This window comes from Crotalus tigris, unplaced genomic scaffold (genome assembly GCF_016545835.1).
Source record: "Crotalus tigris isolate CLP2741 ecotype Arizona unplaced genomic scaffold, ASM1654583v1 scf7180000018371.15429387391:27106975, whole genome shotgun sequence".
In the NCBI taxonomy this organism is placed as follows: domain Eukaryota; kingdom Metazoa; phylum Chordata; class Lepidosauria; order Squamata; family Viperidae; genus Crotalus; species Crotalus tigris.
This window is the reverse complement of record NW_024096970.1, coordinates 24,739,620-24,763,471: the sequence shown is the minus strand read 5'-3', so window position 1 is coordinate 24,763,471 and position 23,852 is coordinate 24,739,620. Positions and strand designations below refer to the sequence as shown.

General features: G+C 37.0%; 1 protein-coding gene across 17 annotated transcripts in view; it reads left to right on the top strand.

The window, feature by feature from the left end:
• NPAS3 (neuronal PAS domain protein 3) overlaps nucleotides 1–23,852 on the top strand; it is a 765,248-nt gene that overhangs the window by 706,001 nt on the left and 35,395 nt on the right. For all 17 annotated transcript variants that reach the window (XM_039351863.1, XM_039351858.1, XM_039351867.1 and 14 more), the window contains one exon: nucleotides 6,318–6,436. In XM_039351863.1, coding sequence (XP_039207797.1) covers nucleotides 6,318–6,436 — 119 coding nt within the window. The remainder of the gene's footprint in view (nucleotides 1–6,317; nucleotides 6,437–23,852) is intronic.

Genomic DNA, 23,852 nt, shown 5'->3' with positions numbered 1-23,852 from the left:
AAAAGATTTTTTTCCGTTTCTGAGGAGAATTCAATCCATTAACATTCCAGGTCAAAAACTTTGCCATCTCCCTTGGCACGCAGCCTGGAGAAGACACCATCAAACTCTGACAGAGCTGCGTGTGTTGCATAACTCTTGGGTCTTGCTCCTCCCACCGGCGGTGATGCACTTCCAGGAGAATTCTCTTTGGGCTCTTTTTTACGTTGCTCTTTCTCTTTACGCTTATAAGCTGCACGAGTCATCCTCTGCTCTTTAGCCTCCGTTTGGCGTTGCTTTGCCACTTCTATCATCCCTGCGGAAACCAAATCTAGTGCCTCAGATTGCTGCTCAGGTTCCTTAGCACTCAAAGATTTCCGACCAGATGAAGTTGAGCCTGCACTCAGGACCGAAGTATAGAAATCTCTAGCTTTGTCAACTGTGTTCAATCTGTAACGTGTCCCAGCATGGCTCAAAACGATACCCATCGGAATTTCCCATCTGAATGGCATCGATCTAGCTTTAAGCTCATTGGTTAAAAAAGCAAAGTCTTTCCTACTTCTTAAGATTTTAGATGGGATTTCCTTTAGAATGATGACATCTTGGGCGGCAATCTGAAATCTTTTGTTGTAAAAAGCTTGTATAATCTCATTCCGCAGGGACTTCTTTGTAAAGTAAATCACCACATCTCTGGGCAAATTCTTCTGCTTAGCAATCCAGGAGTTGAGTCTATAAATTTTTTCTACTTCTCTCTGTAATTCTCCTTTATCCATATCCAAAGCCAGCGCCAGATCACTAAGAACCACCTCCATCAAATCTTGATTCATATCTTCCTTGAGGCCTCTAATCCTCAGAGCATACTCCATTTGTCTGTACTGAAACATCAAAATATCTTCTTGTGAGGAGTCCACCTTCCTTTCCACGTCTTGAATTTTGTCATCTAAAGAGTCAACTTTGTCTTCCACTTCCTCAAGCCTTGCATCGAGCTTAACCACCACAGTAGCCAAACCTGAAACAGCTGCCAGTATATCTTGTCGTAATTCATTATTATTTTCTTGCAATTTAGACTTTATCCCCGTTATCTCTTCTTTGAGATCAGATTTAATTTCTGATTTAATCTGTGAAACAAATTGAGTCATTTCCTCTCTCATTTGAACTACAATCTCTCCCATTATGCCTCTAACCTCTTGCACTGAAAGTCCAGGTAGAGGAGGGGAGGGTGGTGGCTGAGCCGGTGGTGCATGTTTAGATTGTTGTTGTAGCTGTGCAGTGGAAGTTATAGGAGAAGAAATAACCTTGGGTACTGAGGAAGGCTGCTGCCTCTTTGAAGCCATTTTAAAAAGCACAATTGTCACTTCCCTTTCCCCTCCAGCCAAAAAGGGAGGAGGAAAAAAAGAAAAAAAGAATTTTTAAAAAGAGACAAACTATAATCATTAAAAGTCCAGAATAGATCCCAAGAATAAGTAATAAAAGAGCAAACAATTCAAAAAAAAAAAAAAAATTTCTAAGCCAAAAGCAAAAGCAAAAGCAAAAAACAATCCTTAAAAAGGGAAAGTAAAACAAAAGAGAAAGGAAAAAAAAACTCCGACACTTTCAAAACGCCATCTTAAGTCCTTTCACTAGTATAACAAAGAAAAGGAGGAAAAATAGTAAAAATCAAAAGATAAAAAAATAAACACCTAAAATATAAGAAAAAGTCCTTTAAACTGCTCCGTCCGTTTAAAAATTACTCACCAAAATGCTGTAAACACGGAGATAGAAGCGGCGGTTTCTTTTGCTTCCAAGGAAGCAAAAACAGCTGGGAGGCGGAGATCAGCAAGAGCTCCGAGGGAACACTCCTTTCACCCCCTCTAGAAATAAATCCAGAGGGGGTTCAGGGGTTCTACCTCTACTCTTGCGTTCTCTATCCCTTCCCTTTGCCCGGGAAGGGATTTCCGAGCCGCGGGCCAGCTGATGCGCGCTGCGCTCCGCGGCTCTGACACTTCCCCAGCTGGACGGCTAAAAGCTAGCCGCCATCGCCGTCGCCTCCCACCGGAAGCTCGATAATTTATATTATTCATATCCTTAGTGTTGATTGGGAATTCTGAAGATTGTAACCAATAAGGCTTGGAAGGAATCAGGTTGGAAGGGCTGATATAACATATAAATACTATGATGGCACATAACAGAGAATTCATAGGGAAAGCAAACTAGGTTCAAGTTGGGCAATTGAGAGTGTACTTATTTCTCATCATAGACCCAGATTGACAGATGTTCCTTCAGGGGTAGGCTCTGGGCAGATAGATAGATAGATAGATAGATAGATAGATAGATAGATAGATAGATAGATAGATAGATAGATAGATAGATAGATAGATAGATAGATGGATGGATGGATGGACCTTTATTGTCATTTTTTTACTGTGGACACATTGGCACACATTAAATTTAGTTGCTTGCTCTCAAAGTGTACACGTATATTTTGTTGTTGTTAATTGCGAAGTCGTGTCCAACCCATCACGACCCCATGGACAATGTTCCTCCAGGTCTTCCTGTCCTCTACCACCTTCTGGAGTTCATTTAAGTTCACACCTACTGCTTCAGGTACACGTACATAACAAACATTTAAACATGTTTGTTTAATATATGTATAAACCTACACCCTTACATATAAATAACATATAAATATTAATTACTGTCCATCTTGAATACCTAATGGAAAGAGGAAACTTTAGAGTTCACAAGATTAATACTGTATAGAACAAAACTATGACTGAATTTGGATGTTCTCCCTCGGATACCACAGAGCTTCCTCCCAGAAGGTAACAAGGAAAACAGGTTGTGAAGAGGATGTGTAGTGTCCCAGTCAATCTTGCGGACCCTGCTCAAGCAACACTTATATGCTATGTCCTGGATGGAAGGAAGGGAACTGCCAATAATCTTTTCAGCCATCCTCACCACCATCCTGCATCACCTTCCTGTCTGAAGTAGTGATGCTTCCAAACAAGACTGTAATGCTGTATGACAGGATGCGCTCGATCATCCCTCTGTAGAAAGTGGTAAGGATAAGGGAAGGAAAATGTACTTTTCTCATGCAATGCAGAAAATGCAGGTGCTGCTGTGCCCACTTTACCAGTGTCTTCCTTCCTTCCTTCCTTCCTTCCTTCCTTCCTTCCTTCCTTCCTTCCTTCCTTCCTTCCTTCCTTCCTTCCTTCCTTCCTTCTCCATGCTTCAAAAGATAATTTGTCTCATTCTTTCTGTCTCATGCCCAAGAACGTGATGCAGAATTGAAGTGCAAATAATTAAAAAAGGGAGAGTCAATTAATGATGATGAGGCAAAAATGCATAAATAACATGAGAAAAAAAATAAAGGAAGAAGACATTCAGATAACTGTGTGGCCTTCATAGAATCAGGATGCAGATTCCCCAATCCATGGGTAAAGAGGAATATTAGACCTGCAGATTGATAAGGTAAAATGAAATCCCATTCTCTTCATATTCAGACCAAGTGCTTGAGTCAGTCAAAAGTGTCCAAATATAGCTTACAATATTTTAGATTAAGTAGTTGTTGTAATGGCATCCAGGTATTGTACAACAAATAACAGCTAACTACAATGGAGGCATAAGGAAGAAGGGGTAATGCCAAAGTTCATACATGTGAAAAGGACCTAAATATGTTTTGAGTCTCTTATTATCACCAAACAGTATCATTACTTGTACCATTATATCCTATTGATTAATTCCAAATACTAAAATCACTGCATATGCTTTCTTATACTTATGCACTTCAGTCAGGTTGTCATAGAAAAGGAATGGCCAAATTACGTTGTTGCCCTCTGCCTGCCCCTTTTCCTATAGTTTCTAGATTGTCCTGTTCATTGTGAAACATGCAATGGAAAGAAGGAATAGGAGAGGTGAAGTCCAATTATTTAAGTTGTATTATGCTAATAACAAGACAGCAGAACTGTTGAAAATCATTGCTTACCCCAATTAAAAAGTAGAAGATACTTCAGAAACCTCAGAACCATAGAGATACAGTATAAGTCAAAATATCAAATGGACAGTGAAGAAATTAACTATTTAAATGGAATATTTTTATTATTAAAACTATTTCATTTAATCAGAACTTCCACTCTTATGCAGGTAACAGCATGGGGGGATGAAAACCTAGTCTGAGTAGTTTTTAAAGGAGAGAGTGTTTATTGGAAACATTTAAATATACTTAACCATCTAAATATATTTAATGCATAGACCATAATTTGATTAATGGCTGCTGGCCATGAAAACAGAACTTCACGTTCAGAAGTGCTGTACATCTGAAAACAAGTTGCTGTGATAAAAAACAATTAAGGAAATGCTGCTTTGATGCCATGCTTTTGGGAAGTATCTGAGTCAAGAGACCTTTGTTTTTATCAAACAGAAATCTTATGTTCTTAATTAACACAACTTCCATGTGTTTAGTTCATAATTTTTAACAATACATTGTAACATATTTTGCTCGCTGCTTATGTTAGGTTATAATGTGCTGGACTGTAGCTGCTGAATGTGTGAAGCCAATTTTAATATTTATTCACTCAGCAGGAAGAACACATGCTGTGGTTTCTTAATGTACACTTTAACCACTGTACTATTGAGTGTGGTATACTAGCAGTAATAATTTATAGTGAGTCTCTTCATGGCATTATTGTCTAGGATCTGTTTTTTCTTTTTTGTGGTTTCGGGGTTCTAGTCACCTTGATTATACATTTCCTTGCTTTGAAACTTTCATTTTTTCGAGGCTGCAAACATGATATTACCAAATGAAACCCAGCACTCAGGCCAGATTTGTGGTGTGGTTTCTGACGGCTTAGCACTTCACTAGGTCTCTAAGGACATCACCAATAAATGTGAAAGAGACCAACAATAGATTGGCATACTTTTCTATTTCCACTAGAATAGAGGAAGAAATGCACTAAATTAAGTCTAACCTTAAATGTATAATCTGTCCTTGGGAAACAGAAAAAATAGGATATAGCATCTTCGAGCTCTCAGCATCCCTTATGAGAAAAAAAAATGGTTCTAAGGGTCTCTGATCTTGTGTTTTAGTAAAATAGAACTGCACGGCTGACTGACAGTTCTGATCTAAAGCATTTACATTTAAGTTTTGATCTCTCTGCTTTTGATTAAAACTAATGAGCTCATTTAATTCAAAATGGGAATCTCTGATAAGAGAAATAAGGTTGATGTGATTGGATTAGAGGGGCAAATTAAACTCTTAGAGCAGAAGTTTGTGCTTATATAGTGTATTAAAAAGCTGTTGGCGTATTATGGCGTGTTAGATGATGAGAAAAATTTCATAGTAATTCATATTTAATCAGAAGAAATGAAAGTACTAAATATAACATGGCTCTGCTTTTCCCTCGAGTGATAAAAAGCTGTACATTTAAAATGACATGGAATTCATGCTGTCTTTAAAAAACAGTCTTGAGACACACTGAAAAAAAAAGCATTATTGTCAGTGGGCTAATCACAACAGAGTTGAAATCCAAAGTAAAAAAATGGCTATAGGAGAGTAAATATATGCAAGTTAATATCAACAGCCTAGCCCTTTTCAAATAAAGGGGAGGGACCCTTGGTTGATAAAAGCAACAGTCTTTAAATTTGATGAAAACTGCTTGACTAGTGTCCTTTAAGCTGCTTAAACTGAAATGTTTCCTTGCCAATATATTCCTAGAGGTTTGCTTCTCAATTGAATGTCTTGCGCAACAAAAGTGTGCTCGCATTTGATAGGAAAATAAAAGCACTCGATTACGTGACCCTTTTATTCAAGTTCAAGTGGACAAATGTTAAAATTATCTCTCCCCTATTCTCAGATAAAAGCCAGCTCCAATTGGACAGAAAGAGCAAAGGGAGAGGCAAACTTCCAATGGAAGCTAGAAAACAACAATTTATTGTTTGAAAATTGTCCATAAATATATGGACTGTTGGTTTTCATGGGGGCATTGAGGAAGGCCATGTTGAATTGATGACATTTGCGGAATAGTCTCAGAAAAATAAATAGGCTCTTTTCCTAATATCAGTTTGTTTTTCAAGGTTTGTTTTTCTGCTATGGAGTTTTACTTGCATAGTATTAAGAGAAGGCTATGAATTGTCATCCAAAGCAGTTTGGTTTTTCCCTAGTTCTGTCATGAGCAAGGTGAAAGAGAATTTATTTATTTGCTTATTAGTTATGCCTAAAACTTTTGTGCTACTCAATTAAAAAAGAAAACTCTTCCATATCTTACATTTGGCCCCAGGTTAATTCAATGGTTACACCTATGAAATTCAGAAGAACTCTCTAAAAGTTAAATGATCAATAAATTATTTTGTTATGTCTATTTTAGTGGAAACTACAAGTCCAAGCCTACTTTCAATAGACAACAATCTAGAGCGTTCTTTTTTCATTCGGATGAAATCCACGTTGACCAAGCGAGGTGTACACATAAAATCTTCTGGATATAAGGTAAACTTTTGTTTTGTCTCCCTAAATGTTGTTAGTAGTTCTCCGTCTTTTTAAAACGATATATGATAAATTGTAGTATATTCCAGTTGAGCTTCATAACAGTTGAGCCTTGGATAGTTTTATAAAAATTGTACAATTTGAGAAAGTGAAAGGTCATAGATGATATTTTTGAAGTATATCCATCAGGTATCATAGCAAAGTTAAAAATCTGCAGCATTCTTTAGTGTCACAGACTATCTGGGGCAGTCCTTAAAAATTCTTCATATAGAAAGAAATAATTAAAAGCCTCATTTAACACAACAAGAGATGCTTCTTAGGAAGCATAGATTCCATGGATTTAATGAGAAGGAATGCTGTATTGGGAGTTTACAACTATTTTTCTATCACTGCCAATGAATTGGGGGAAATGTTTTATATCAAAAATTATTCTCACTGGAAGAATTTTCATTTTTTTAATGTATATATGATTCTAAAAACTCTATGAACAGGGTTGACTTTGAGCTGTTGGAAAGTCTGATCAACATTCATTTTTTTCAATATTCATCACTGATGGATATAGTTTTTTTCTTTTTCTTGCTTTAACTTTCTTTGTGATTAATAATCCCAAATTTCACTTTCAGTCCTTGCACTTAATTTTCTGTTTGTTCTGCTGCTATCCTGCTTTCTCTTGTTTTATAAGAGATAAAGATTTGTCAATATACTCAGAATATAATTTTTCTGTTGCATGCCCCCCCACCCATATTGTTTGAGTTGAGTGGCCCTATAATTCAATTGAATATGTAAATAATATTTTTTTCATGCTTTGTACAACCATCTATTACCTATTTAAACAATCCATTCTGTTGTTACTTCTCTTGCTTTGGTTATGTTGCAAAACACTGAATCAAAAACAACCAGCCTACTCAAAGTTATTTATGAGCAATCAGACTTTGAAAATAATACAATCTGAAATGGTTTGCTATTATTCTGGATGCATTTCAGATGAGAGTGGGTATAAAACCAAACTTCTATGCCAAGATCTTCAGAATATGAAAAACACAAATTCTTCCTTTGGTTATAGCAGTGGTAGCGAACCTATAGCATGGGTGCCAGAGACCACACTCAGAGCCTTCTCTGTGGGGACACACACCATCACCCCAGTTCTAGGCCTTCAGCTGGGTTTTATAAAACCTTTTCGCTTTAGGCCTCCACGGTCATGTGCAAAAAAAAAAAAAAAAAAAGAGGTTCAATCAATCAATTTCAACTTTTCACGGGGGAAAAAAATAACTTGCGAAGTTGGAATTGATTGAACTTTTTAGTCCCACCCAGTTCTGCCGTTACCACTGCAGCCACGCCTACCCAATTGGCCACGCCCACCCAATTGGCCACACCCAGCCAATGAGCCACACCACCCGGCACCACAATACATAAGTGGGTTTTAGGTTGCAGTTTGGGCACTCGGTCTCTAAAAGGTTTGCCATCACTGGGTTATAGCTTGTGCTAATTTCTATTAGATTTAAGACAACTTGACTTGATCTTTGATGGAGTTGATAGAATAAGTCTTTTGAAAAATCTACCACCATCTTTCTATTATGTATAATATGTGCAATGGTTTTATAATACTGAGAACAAACTTATATTTATAGCTTTTGTCAACCCTATGTCACCCAAAGGCTGCAGAAATATAACATGTAGAATATACTAACAATATCTTGAAAGGCTGTCTTTGCACTCCTCTATACATTTGGTGTTGATTCTCCATTGAGAATAAAGGAAAGGAACTAAGTTATTACAAAATAAAAATATAAAGAATAATATGCTAATACAGGGAAATATATAGAAAATGCTGGAAAAATAAGATTTTTCAGTTTTAGAAAAATTTTAAGACAAGATTTTTGGTGAAAAAGAAATATCTTAGGCATCTCCAAGAAAATGTCTGCTCTGGAATATCTTTTTGATATAAATGTGAATAATACTTTTGAATATTTTTAAAGAAATTGTTTTTTTAAAGCATTCAGTGCCTGGGCTCTAATGCTGAACTCAGTATGCTTTCGTGTGATGCAAAACATACAATACAGCATCATTTCTTGTAGGCAAATTCTGAGCTTCATAATTAAATATTTAATTGCTCTATACAAATGTAAGATAAGACAGTTTGTGTCTGGTCAGTGATAGTAGGTTGTTTTTTTTTTATTTTTTGCCTGACAATAGCTTACAGGGAATAGAAACTTTCCAAAATGACAACACCAAGTTAATATTGGGATAAAAGGATTGAAAAAGACTTGAATGATTGAGTGGAATAGTGGTTAAACTCTAGGACTAACTCTCCTTGAGTTTCCAGAGAAATAGCAAGAAATAAATCTAATAAATAAGAGTAAATGTTCATTCACAACTTGAACTATTGTTTACTGTAATAAACACTCAATCCAGAATTTCTGCTGACACTAAAATCTTTCTCTGAAGTGACCAAATAAATTGTTTGACTACTGACCCTTTTGAGTAACTGAGCAAACACGTACGCTGGCTATTATATTCTCAACATCAACTTACATATAACCTCAGGCATTTCTGAGGGAACGTTCTTGAGAGAGAAATTAGTTACAGTGATGCCGAGATTGTCTGGTGCTCAGGTGGGAATAGAAAATGTCTTGCAAAGTTTTTATGAAGGCAGCCTATTGGGAAAAACGAAGGAGGCTATATTTAACACATTTATCCATAATGTAAAAGCTCTTGATATATAGATCTACACTGAAGTGTTCACAAATTTTAGTGAAGATTTGTATATTTAGACCTTTTGTAGTTTGGATATGTATTAAAGTAAAACAGTGGTTCCCAAATGCCATGAAATTATTATTTATTTAGGTTATATTGTATATATGTTGACTTTCTTTCAATCAGAATGTGAAGAATTCAGTTTGTAAGAACTTCTCATTCCTCATATTTGGAGGAATCACAGAAATGTGAATATTTAAACATCATCTTTACTTCTTTAATAGCCATTTTTATCACGGCATATAAGCATATCATATTCTTTGGAAAATTAAATTCAGAGCAATAAACTGAGATAAAAAATAATATGCAAACATTTAATTACTGTCATGCATTCAAAGTATTTGTTATGAACATTGAAATTTGATGGATATATTTCCTCTAATCAACCTCCTTGCACTAAAATAATCTTGAAATAGGTATGTTTAAAAAAAATGATATATACACACCCAATTTAATGTTGCTACTGCTATTATGCCAAGACTATATTACATTATAGACTATGAAATGAGGTAATCACAGTTCTCCTGAAATCTTTAATCAATCAGTCAATTAATCAATTGATAAGCCAATCAACCCGTTTAATCAAATCACCCACTTGCTGTTGCACTGAGAATATATATGAATTGCATTATTCAGTTGAGAAGAAAATCACAATATCATGGCATTGGAAGTGAGATATCAATTGAAGGCCTATTACCAGTAATTGCTGGGTTACGACATCAGTTGGGAGTGGAATTTTCCCAATTTCCCAACCAAATTTTCCCATTTAGTGAATTTTCATCACTAAATGATGTGGTCATACAGCACAATGCAATTCTTGCACTCTGGGACTACTCAGCTCATAAAGTGGGAAGAGGTGGGAGTCCCAGGCAAGGAGTGGGGGGTGGGGATGCCACACACAATCACTGTAGAGGTTGGGAGGTGTGCAGTTGCTGCAGGAGATTCTGTGGGCAACCTCTAAGGAGTGCAGGCATACCAGCAAGGACCATGGGCAAGTTGGCAAGTGCTTGCAAGTGGGTTGGCAGGGGCTGCAGGTGGGCCAGCAAGAGCCAAGGTCAGGCACTAGGGAGCATGTGCAAACTGATACGGGCCACAGGGGGTGGGTAAGAAGGTGCTGTGGACTAGGAGATCTTTGGAATCTCCTACTCTATAGCAGGACTTACAACCAGTGCACAATTATGATGTTACAGCAAGCTGCAGTCATTTACGTGATTGTCATTTACAGTCTGCCCTGCCAGATTTCCACAAGCAAAGTCAACGGGAAAGCTGGCAGGGAAGGCTGCAAGTTGATCCTATAAGTTGCTCCAGTCAGACTTTTTTCCTGAGGGGTCCCCTCATTCTGTGCCATCATAATTTTGAAAGGTTGTTGTATGAGTAGTAAACCAGAAGAATTATGATTGGAACCAAGCCTCAGAGCCAAATCATAACTGCTGTTCCCTATATTTACCACCTAGTTTTTGTTTTGCTACATCGGATTCCTTTTATTAAATAAATAAATCGGTATCAGATGTCATACACTTCTACAGAATAACAGAACAACAGAGTTGAAAGGGACATTGGAGGTCTTCTCATCAACACTATACCCCTTCAGAGAAATAGTTGTCCAATCTCTTTTTAAATACCTCCAGTGTTGCAGCACCCACAGCTTCTGGAGGCAGATTGTTCTATTGATTAGTTGTTTTGTTAGGAAATTTCTCCTTAATTCCAGGTTGGTGCTCTTCTTGAAATAAGATAAATATAATGTGTTTATACATTAGCTCAGCCTATCTTGTGTTTATACGATTCCCTTACCCTTATCTAGCAAAGTAAGAATAGTTCAGAAATATTTTTTTTATTTTAAATCAGCTAGTATGAAAATGTGTGTGTGTGTGTGTGTGTGTGTGTGTGTGTTTAATCTATCTGTTTATAGATTTAAAATAAAGGAAGATCTAGGCAACTTTTACTTATACTGAAAAAAGAGAGTTGATACACAATAAACTATAGGCATTATGGGATGCCTTCAGTCATTTTATAGTCAAATACATTCATAAATTTTTGTACAGGTAAGAAGTTGACTTTGATGGTACAAAACTCACAGGAAAGCTTTAGATTACAGGAGTAACCAGAGATGAAGTTTATGCTAACAATTTATCACCTCTTCTCTGTCAAAGAAAAACATTTTAGAGTCTCCCTGTTAGCAATTATATGCTATTCTGAAACTGTATTTTGAAAAAGATAGTCTGCCATCTGTCTTTTCTTGAGGATTCTTTCTTTTCTTTTATATTTCAGCATGTTAACTTTACAAAATTGTAATTTTCAAAGCAGAATAAAATATGTGATGTCCATTATACAAACCTCTACCACCAGGATAAACAGGAATGTAAATCTCTGCAAATTTTAAGAGCTATAGAACAATTGGAATATATATTATTGGTGAATGTTACTTTTTTCATTTATCATATTATCAATGATAGACATTTTGCCCCTTAACAAAAATACGTAGTTTGCAATGGTGGCAAATATCTTGTAGCTCGGGTGTAAGATGAGGGTGAAGGTTCATTCTCTGGGCTTTTGGGTTGGTTTACGAACGTTGGAATTGATCAGGTGTGAGTGTGTCAAGAGAGAGTCTTGGGATGGGTGAACTTAGATCCTAGCATGTTGTTATGGTTCCGGCTAATGAAACATTTCAAAGAACTTCCAGGCATCTATTTTCCTAAAAGTCTTTTATTGTTACAAAATGTCGGCACAGGCACAACGGAGGGATGCTAGGATCTAAGTTCTCTTCCTCTGAGCAGTTAAATTATCAGCATGTTCCCTCCCTAAATTAGCCATCATATATCACATTATCCAATTAGTGTGAAGGTCAAAGGTTTTCTTTCTTTCCCGGGCTTTACACCCACCCCCTTCTGCTTTGCATTAACCCCATAAATACCAGACAGTTCGGCATATTGTCAAAAGCAAGAATATAAAATATTTGCAGCATTGACATTAGTCATCAGTGAGAGTCTTGTGTTGGCTCTTGTGATGGGGAGGTTACATCAGGTGAGAGTCATTGGGAGATGTGCTGGGTGGGATTGCAGGGTTCATGGGCTGGTTGTAGGTCAATATGTCTGTTGATGGAATTGCTTGTGGGGTGCCAGGCTTCAATGAACTCACAAGCATGGCGGGTGGTAGCGTGGCTGATGGTTTTTGTGTTGTTCCAATCAAACTAGTGCTGTTTGGTGTCGGTGTGGGTAGAGATTAAGGATTTGGAATCGTGGCGTTTGACTGCCAGCTGGTGTTCGTGGATCCTGTTTTTTAATTGACATGATGTTTGTCCCACATAGGATTGGTTGCAATCTTTACAGTTGATTTTGTAGATTACATTGTTTATTTCATCCTTCTGTATCTTGTCTTTGGTTCTGAAAAATTCCTGGCAGAATGTGGCTGTGGGTTTGTGGGCTATTGCTATTCAGAGGGTTTGGAGAATTCTGGCTATCATTTCTGATACCCCTTTTGTGTATGTTAGGATTAGTTTTTGCATGGTGTTTTGCTGTCTGGTGTGTTGTGGTTTGGGTGCTGTGTGTTGGAATACAAAGTTTGTTGTATAGCCATTATGGAGAAAGATGTCAAGCAGCCATTTCTGTTCTGCTTTTCTTAGTGTTGTGGTGCTATATTGTGTCCTGGCCCTTCTGAAGAGGGTCTAGACACAGCTTCTTTTGTGTGTGGTGGGGTGGTTGCTTGGGAAGCTGAGGATCTGATCTGTGTGCATGGGTTTGCGGATAGACACGGGTTTCCAGTTCTCTATTGTCTAGTCTCCTTATGTCAATGTTGAGGAATGAGAGTCTGTTGTCTGCTTTCTCTTCACATGTGAATTTGATCCCAGGAAATATGTTATTGAGTAGGTGGTGTGTTTCTTCAATTTGGGAGTGTTTGATGATGACGAAGTTGTCATTGATGTAGTGTATCCAGAATTTTGATTGGATGATGGGCAGAGCTATGGATTCGAGTCATTGCATGACTGCTTCTGCTATTAGACCTGATATGGATAATCTCATCAGGGTACTTTGTACTTGCTTATAGATTTTCCTGTTGAACTTGAAGTATGTGTTGAGGCATAGATCCAGGAGTTTCATGATGGTTTCTGTGGACATAGAGTGTTCTGTGGTGGCATCATCTTTGTGAGTATGGTGTTTAGTGAGTAGGTGGTATATGGCTTATTTAGCCACGTCGATGTCAATCAAGGTGAAGAGAGAGTGGTGATATGATTTCTTCCTTGTTGATCTTGGTGTTCTTGTTGCATTGGAGAAATTGTTCTGGGGAGTTTGTTAAGTGGGTTGAGTCATTGACCAAGTGCTGAGTTTCATTTGCAGGGTTTCTGCTAGTTTGTACTTTGGTGTTCCAGGTAGAGACACAATTGGGCGTAAGGGGATCACATTTTTGTCTATTTGGGAGAATCTGTAGAACCTGGGTGTGGAGGAGTCTTGTGGTTGCATTGCTTTCTTTCTAGTGGTGTTAGCTGTTTTTCTTTGTCCATTTTTCTTAGGGTGTCTTTTATTTTGTTCTCTAGCAGTTTTGTTTGATCATTGTGATTATTTGGTAGGTGTTGATATCATTTAGATGGTTTTCAGCTTTGCTGATGTAGTCATTTTTGTCCATTACTATTTTCAGTCTGCCTTTGTTTGCCGGTAGGATGACGATGTTTCCGTCTTGTTTCAGTGTCTTTAGTATTCTCCTCTCATTTTTTCACTGGGTGTTTCATTTTGTCTGTTTCACTGCATCACAAGATCCACCACAAGACCCTCACTTGACACACCCACATCTGACCCATCATAAGACCTGTTGATCACACAAAGCCCTTACAAACAGACACTGACACTGTCATCCCCTAAACTCCACTGAAGATATTACCTAGCCTGGTAATGAAATGTTCAGAAACCAATCCACAAGCTCAGAGAACAACACCTTCACCCTCAAAAATACGTAGCTTCTATTGCAAGAGAATGCCATGCAAGAATTGCCATCAAGAAAAGCAAAGAAGCAGTGTGTATTGTCTATTTGCTATGGCACAATTTTATTATTAATAGTGCTTTTCTGAACTGAATGGCATCTTCAGGAAAGCATGCTATGTGTAGCTATCTGGATTACATTTCTCAAGATGTGAATGTGACAATTCTATTGTATTGATAATACATTGCATGCTAATATAGATAAATATAACTGGAAAAGCTGTTCCCTTTCTCTTCTATATATAATATGTGCTTATATTGATAGGGTATTCATGATACTGTAAATTCTATCACTGATTTTGACCAATTCAAAGTGATTCTGCAGGAACCCCATAGACAGAGGCAAAAGAGAAAACAATTTATTCAGCCTTATAAATAGATGCAAACTGTAACGTATAATTAGCCACAGATTTTATCAGATAATGCAGTCAATACTCTTCAAAGCATGAAGAGGTATTCAACAGAGAACATTAGGTCAATGCCCTGCCTTACCTTTAATTTCTCTGTTAGGCTAAGCTAAGTAATAAAATAAAGTGTGAATGGGGGGAAAAAAAGAAAGAGGAACTGTTGTGTTGAAACTTCCTAAATTACATAGAGATGGGCTCATAAATAGCAAAACAAAACCACAACAGTTTACTCAAACTGGGTTCACACATCATATAAACCATAGTATTACAGGCTTGATTTTGGCTTAGCATAATGTGGTGTATAAAAGTGTTTTATGACTTAATGTGTGAACTGACAGCTTGACTACTCCAATAATACTTAAGACAAAAAATGTGATGCAATGGTGGTCTAAATTCAGCTTGCATTCCTGCCTGTTGTAAATTTCTATTAAGGCATTTACTGGGGAAGGGGAGAAAAGTGTTGATATCCAGTTGTGATGATACTTGTGTAAAATAATAAGGTCATTGCCCTACAATTTTTACTATATAGATTCTGCTTTAGTATGATTCACAGATCATTGTCCTCAATATGCTTTGACTAGTAACACTGATATCCATGGCCCTGGTTGAGAGACTGCAGTTTATTCCTGGAAATGCTATTATCACTTATGACATACTCATTTGAATGGAGTGGGATCTTCTGATAGGGATCCTCCTAAACAGACTCACAAAAGAAAAGCTGATAGATAGCAACCTTTGCCATGCAAATGTGTATTATTTATTAATATATATATCTCCAGGTTGAAAAGGCAAATATATATTGAACCCTATACAGGTAGTCTTCAACTTGCAACAGTTTGTTTAGTGACCATTCACAGTTACAATGGCACTGAAAAAAGTGACTTATAACCATTTTTCACACGTATGATTGTTGCAGCATCCCTATGGTCACGTGATGTATTTTTGGATGCTTGATAACTGACTCATATTTATGACAGTTGCAGTGTCCCAGAGTCATGTGATCCCCTTTTGCGACCTTCTGATAAGCAAAGTCAATGGGGAATTTTGTAAGTCCTGGCCAGCCTACTTTACTTCTGGAAACTTAGGCAATTCAAAAAGGAGCATATGCTAGTTGATTTCAAATAAGAATGAAATCATCAGGAAAAGTCAGCTTATTCACAGTTTGGCTCTTTCCTCAAGAAAAGAGTTAGTAGATGTCAATTCCATTGATAAGCAGAGAAACAGAAAGCAAGAGTGGCAATTTGAATTTAGTTGAATTATGTGTGTAAAAGCTGGGGAGAAAGATAATGAGCTCAGTAATATGACAAACAGCTTCAAGGATGAGGGTGCAAGTTCAGTAGTCATAAAGACCTCAAGGGAAAAAAAATTCAGGACCTGTTTGGGTTGACATTAGTTGAAAAAGCAGGTTGGGACCATCAAATGGAGGGGGGCAGAATCCAAGTCAACATAGGACTTCAGAAACCTCAGCCAAGCAACCAGACCCTTTTCTATGACAAGCAGAAGCTGTTAAAAAAAAGGACATGTTTAATTACCTCTCTGGGGAATATAAACCAGAAAGGGGGTGAGGGGGATATGATTTTCTGAATAGTCTCAAAAAGAAGAGAAAAAGTGAGTTGAGAAGCAAGTAAAGAAAAGCTGGCTGTGGAACGATAAAGCAAATTGCAAGGGCTTCTTGAGCAAAAGTCACAGCAGGAGGATGCAGAGGAAACCCCAGAGGAAGAAAGAAAGGGAGATTCAGCCCGGAAAAGACAGCAGGGGAAACTGCCCAAACGAGAAAAGAAACCCTTCTGGCTACAGGAAAAATTGACAATGGGTACAAAGTAGAAAGTGCAGTGAAAAGTTGGGATTAGAAAAAGTTTGAATGAGAGAAAGGAAAGAAATGCTGCTAAGGAGAAGATCCTCTTACCTTGACTAGTTGTAGCCAAATGCAGATAGATTAAAGCTGCCTAAAGTTAAGTCTGTGTAACTGTCAAGGATTCCTTCAGTTGTCCCTTCTGCCACCAAATTAGGAGTCTTCCCATCCTCTCAACAAGTGTGAGTGAAGCGAAATTAGGTTTCAAAATTTCCCAACTCAGAAACCTCTTAAACCTACCAGTGCAAAGAATTCTATCACTTGCCCAATTTCACTGTCTTAAGAAATTGACTTTGAAAGAGGGATTTTCTTGCCATTTGAGTTTGTTATCCAGTCCACAATTTGTTTTTTTAAGTTGCTTTTCTCATTCCTATGACATCCTTATTTCTTCTATGACAGTGTGTCTCCCTGCACCATAGGTTTGGACTCTGCTCTCTTTGGTCACCTCTCTTTTTGAAAAAATGCTTTCCTGACCAATTCTTTTTCTTCTGAATGCTGCCTTGGTTCCCAACTAGTTTCTTAGCAGGCTCGGTGACAGAGTTTCCTAGAATGTATTCACTGCAAGACCAAATACAGTACCTTCCGTAATAGTGATAAACAATGTACTGAATCCTCTTTTTTTTAGGAACCTGTTTCCAATTACTCAGTCCCTTTTGTTATGTGAACTAAACTATAAGCATTTCCTGTGATTTTTTTGTTTTTGTTTTTGCAAAGTATACTAATTGCAGAGCTTCATCACCCTGGAAAGAAATGGGTAATTTTCATTTTGCAGAGCATCTTAGTTATTAATTGGTATCTATTGACTAAATCTTGCAGTGAAATTATCATTTTTAAAATAAAGCACTAGTAATAGGCATTTGTGACATTAATGGCTTTGGATTTTGGAGTCCATTACTAAACATGTTTATTTTGTATTTATTTTATAGAACAAAACATTCCTTTATTCCAGTGGGAGTGAAACAGAGTATAGGCATTATCAGAATGAGGGTTACATACCGATATTTCCTTCCACATACCTCTTCCCTCATCTGGTATAACTATCTCTTTCCCTGTTCATGAGTACAATAATAATTCATAGAAGTCCTGTTTGCCTAGAAATTTACATAGGAAAAATACCCAATTAATGGTTTTGAATTTGACTTTTCAGATCTCCATGTAATGGCAACTTGGTTTGTTAACATGAAAATAAAGAGAAGGTTGTGAATCTGAAACTAGATTACATTATACTAAATCCTCATTTTTTAAAATGTTTGGTTTTTATTCTTATGGTCAGCAATAGCATATCCTCTTTTACCCTTCCCTGATTCCTTGGATCTTAGCTGCCATAATCAGAGAGTTAAGATGGTAGAGGGTGAGTGACATGGATTTTCTCAGAAAGCAGAAGGGTGGATAGGAAATAATTTTGATTCTACTTGGGTTATAGTGTAAAGTATTTTAAATTATTTTGGTAGTTTGATGGCTTGGGCTTGAATGGGCAATTAGAACCCATTATAAGCACATATGCACATTTCTATTTGTGTGCATATTTAGAAAGAAAGAAGGAAATCAACAGATATAAAATCAGCAAAGCTGTCAGCTATTTTTGAACTATTCACTATTGCTGGGACTTAGCTTAGGAGTCTATCCCAATGAATCTTGGTTTTAAAAATTTATCACTGCATCATGGGGATGAAATATTACACTTGATGCACTATTGCAATGGCAGACCTCTTCCCTGGCCTACAGATGTTCATTACATTGTTTGAATACATCTTGACTTGAACATATTGTTTATGAATTGGCTCGGTAATCATTATTAGGGACCCTGAGCAAAGCTATACTGATTGCTCAAATATATAGACAGGGCTATGTGCATGCGGAATCATGTTCCCTTTAATTTACTTGGGTCATAAATTAATGCTCACAAAGAGCTGAGAATGGGGGGGAATTAAAAATGAAAGCAAGGCCTGAAGTCTGCAATTCAAGGTATCAGCTTCAAGCTGTTGGCCTGGAGGAGTCCAGAATGTATCCTAAGAACCCAAGGGAAGGAATGGTCACAAACGGTCAAGCTTGTGAATGAATCAAAGTGTAGTAGCAACATTGGGAGGTTGCCTGGCACAGGCTTAAATACTGCAACAATGTCTTTCCTCAAATATTGTTAATTCTCCAAAAACCTTAAATCTGCAAGACCCATGCTACATATAACCTCCCATACCCTCAAATGTAGTGACTATTCAAAGTTATAACGGCACTGATAAAAGGGACATAACTGTTTTTTACACTTACAGCAGTTGCACTATCCCCATGGTTATGTGATTAAAATTCTGACATTGGTAAATGGCATGTATTTATGACAGCTCCACCGTCCCAGAGTCACATGATCACCATTTGTAACCTTCCCAGCTGGCTTCCAACAAGTAAATGGGGGCATCTGGATTCATTTAATGACTACATGATCCACTTAACAACTGCAATGATTCTCTTAACAACTATAGCAAAAATGGTCATAAAATGGGGAAAAACTTACACAACAAATTCTTTGCTTATCAATGGAAATCTTTATGGTCATAAGTCACAGACTACCTATCTGTCTGTCTGTCTATCTCTATCTATGCATCCATCCATAAATACCATCTTTTGATGGAATACCATCCCATATATCTAAGGTGGTTTTCAATTAATCAGGAAATTATAAATGTAGTGAAAAATCCAAGTATCAGGTATTTTTACTTGTTTGATCCAAGTATTAAACAAGTAAAAAAAAAACCTACATTTTAAGTTCCTCTGATACAAAAAGAAAACCTCTAGTTTGGGGAACATATTTAGGGAAGCATTAAAGAATAAAGTGTACTCAAGCTTGCATTAGTGGAAAAATACATTTGACTTAGCTAATCCGTAATCAAGGAGAGAAGCAACCTAGAACTAAGGAGAAACTTCCTGACAGTTAGAACAATTAACCAGTGGAACAACCTGCCTCCAGAAGCGGTAAATGCTCCAACACTGGAAGTTTTTAAGAAGAGACTGGACAGCCATTTGTCTGAAATGGTATAGGGTTTCCTGCCTGAGCAGGGGGTTGGATTAGATGACTTCCAAAGTCCCTTCCAACTTTATTATTATTATTATTACTTATATAATGAGATTTTTAATGAACTAAATTTCTTGTACAGTAGAACCTAAAATAAAAAAAAATTACTCCTGATTTAATTCTTAATTCTTCTCAAATGCAAATCATGTAGATTGGCATATTCATTGTATAGTAATAGTAATCTACAGAGCTATCAAAATAAACATTATATATCTGTAGGAAACAGTTTGGTATTTCCAACATAATTATATATACTTTCCATGGAAAAAATTTTGGAATTAGTTAACCATAAGTTGAATATTACAGTTAAGAAATAAAGATTCCTTTTGCAATAGTTCATGTATTTAAAAATATTCCTGTATCAGAGGTTCAAATATTAACACAAATCTACAGCTAAGTTAATTCAAAGTTATTCTATCAAGCAACTCCTTAGATAAATGAAAAATAAAATTTCATGTTAATCAGTTCTTAAAGCATAATAAAAACTTTTTTTCTTATTTGTAATTGGTTGGTAGGGAAACAAGATGCCAGCAATAAACTGAATATTTCTAGAAACAACATCAAAGTGCTCCACTACAGCGCTTTAATGTGCTAAGAGAAAGCAGTAATTCAGACATTTTTAAACCACTTTTTTCCATTAGAATATGTTGCCCATCCATTATTCCACCTCCAGTACCCTCTGATTAATACCTAATTAAAATATCCTTAATCACTTCAGATAAGAATAAGTGGGAATATTCACCCATTTACTATTGTGAATGATAATATTTGGGGGAACTAGCCAGCTTTTGCTGTTTTGAGTTGAATGTTCAAACCCTAACAGGAACTCCAGCAGTTCCATTTTTGCCAAGTTAAATTCCCATAAATTCCTACCAAAATCACATAAAAATATAAAAACTATTTGTTATGAGTAATTGAAGGGCCTTTTTTTCTCATAACCAACTATCTGGATTTTGACTGGGCTAAAAGCAGAAGTGCACAACCTTTTCCTGGCCAAGATTCATACTTGGTTTAAATTGTTTGCTTGTACACGCAATACAAAAGGTGGACATTGCACAGCTAAGGCAAAGAAGTGGGCAGGACCAGTCCGAAACAAAATGTGTTTTAGTGTGCAGCAGCAGCCAAAAAAGCTAATACAATTCTAGGTTGTATAAACAGAGACACAGAATCAAGATTACTCAAGGTATTAGTACCGCTTTATAAAACCCTGGTAAGACTACACCTGGAATACTGCAACCAAAGATGTTGAGAGTTTGGAAAAAATTCAGAGAAGAGCAACTAAGATGTTCAAAGGCCTGGAGACTAAAACATACGAAGAACAGCTGCAGGACTTGGGTTTGGCTAGTCTAAAGAAAAGAAGAAATAGGGGAGACATGATAGCAGTATTCCAGTATTTGAGGGGCTGCCACAAAGAAGAGGGGATCACATTATTCACCAAAGCATCAGAGGGCAGGACAAGAAACAATGGTTGGAAACTGATCAAAGAGAGAAGCAACCTGGAATTAAGGAGAAACTTCCTGACAGTGAGGACAACCAGTGGAATAGCTTACCCCCAGAAATTGTGGGGGCTCCATCACTGGAGGTTTTTAAAAAGAGGCTAGACATTCACTTGTGTGAGATGGTATACTGTAGGTTCTCCTGCTTGAGCAGGGGACTGGACTAGAAGATCTCCAAGGTCCCTTCCAGCTCTATTCTAGTCTATTTATAAATAGCATTTCATTAATTTAAGGCAGCTAATATGATTGCTTTTTAGATAAGATAACCTTTATTGTCATTTTTTTACTGTGGCAACATTGGCACACATTAAAAATGAAATTTAGTTGCTTGCTCTCAAAGTGTACGCATGCATAACACACATTTAAACATGCTATATACAACATAAGTATAAACCTAAACCCTTACATATAAATAACATATAACTATTAATCACTATACATCTTCATTCATATATTTTCATATATTTAATAGTTTCTCTCTTCTCATTTCATTCTGTCATTCATTCAAGAAATTGCCTCTTGAAAAGGGGTGGGAATCCAATTTTCAAAAAGAGTAAGAACGGAAAGAGAGGTATGGCAAAAGAAAAAGAAAGAAAAGTGAATAAAGGCTGGATTGGGTCCTTGCTTTAGCAGCAAATGCTTATATAAAGTCAATTTAGATCCCAAAGAGTGTCAAAGTTTAAATCCTTCGAATGAAATTTTGGAAAATGTGTCTGTCTGCCTGCCTGCCTGCCTGCCTGCCCTGCCCTGCCTGCCTGCCTGCCTGCCTGCCTGCCTGCCTGCCTGCCTATCTATCTATCTATCTATCTATCTATCTATCTATCTATCTATCTATCTATCTATCTATCTATCTATCTATCTATCTATCATCTCTGTGCAAAAGTCTGGCTCTCTTTTGATTTCTTATTTCTGGAAATTAAAGCTATTTGGAAAAACAGGTTACAACAAAACTAGGCGACTCCATAATTATTTTTGGTGATCATTCATTTCCTCATGACACTACTCAGCATCTGCCATTATGCTCAACTGAAGGTCTTGCTGTATCTTTTTGCAGGGCAGAGTAATGGATGTCTTGTATTCCTCTAATCCAAAAACAACCTAAAACTGCTATAAAAGAAACATTTAACTCACTCACTCAGATCCATAAAAATAAAGGAATACCTGTTTAATGTTATACTGATGAGTTTCTTTTTCTCTTCTCCTTATCTTGTTTTAATTAGATTTTATTTCCAGTGTTGTAATAACTCTCTGAGAGTACCCATCATGGCAGGATGTCTCCTTTTCATTCATCTTCTTAATCTTTCTGAACATTCAAAAAATCAGGCTACTCTTAGCTACAATGCAGGGGTAGGGATGCGTATCTATTTGCCTTTCAAAACCACTGGAAAACAAAAGATAAACTTCAACAGATACAGTCCAGGAAAACTTATGTGATGTAATATACAGCTGAAGAAGTGGAGGGGGGGGAATGTCAGCAGTAGCACTGTAGCTTCCCAAGGAGGAGGCAGCCCATTCCAGAGAAGGGCTCAACACAAGAGACTGCACAGTCCTAAGCTGGATCAGGGAGGGAGGGAAGAATAGGTTCCAGGTAGCCACATTGTAGAATCTCCCAAGGTACAGTATATCGGTTAAGTTAGAAGGTTATAGCTTTAGCCTGACAAGGTTCTGTTTATTAGGTGTAAGCAAATAAAGAACTGGATTCAAATGGATTTCACTGTGTTGTCTTTTGGCTGAAGCCTGACAACTCCCTTTTTCATTTAGAGCCACTGCAGAAATAATTATAACATGAAAGTTAGGCTTACATTAAAACATTCTTAATATCTAGAATGACAGTAAAAAACTAAGTCTATAGGTGACTTCATTTTTTCTTCTCTCTATGCAGAAAACACTTTAGTGTAATTTGTTGGTTTGTTTTATCTATCTTTTGTTTACCATATTGAGAATCACCTAAGCTAATGGGGGTAGGGAAAGACTACATCAAATACAACCATTAAAAGATTTTTATTTCTGACTTCCATAATAGGAGATATTACACTTCTGAAGAATACTTAAAATTGGTTATCTTTCTGGGAGACATCTTTGCCTAGGCACATAAAAATTCTGGTATTGATTTACTTTATTTATTTACTCTTTTTCTTCCCACAGTCTGAAAATCTAGCAGTTTTTATCAGGCTGTATTGTTTTTTATATATACATGTACACAGACACTTTCCACTTTATCCCAAATATATTTATGACAATTCAGCAAAGGTTTGTATTGTTGAAGATAAAGGCCTTTACACAAAGCTTATGTTTACTTTAAAGGATCTAACAGCAAGAGCAATTGTTTTGAGCCTGCAAGTGTCAGAACTGATGTTTCCTTCATTAGAATCCTACCACTTTCAGGCACCAAAAGCTTTCAGGTTTCTTGAAAATAAGCTGTTATTTTTAAAAAGGAATTTCAAACTTTTCCTATAAAAAGTATAATACAGATTGAAGTTTGTAAGAGAGTTGTGTGTCCTAACAAAAATGTAAAAGTTGGCTTTTCCCTTGGATTTCAATGTTAATCAGAAATGAGCCAGCATTCACCTAGAAAATGCTTTAGAAAATGGATTGGCATCTAAAAGAAGGCACTAAGTTATACAGTAATAATAATAATAAAGTTGGAAGGGACCTTGGAGGTCATCAAGTCCAGCCCCCTGCTCAGGCAGGTAACCCTATACCAGTGATGGCAAACCTTTTAGAGACCAAGTGCCCAAACTGCAACCCCAAACCCACTTATGCATCTTCGGGTGCCGGGTAGGTGTGGCCCATTGGGTGGGCGTGGCCCATTGGGTGGGCATGGCTGTGGTGGTAACAGCAGACTGGGTGGGTCTCTGGCAAAAGTGTCAAGGCATGGT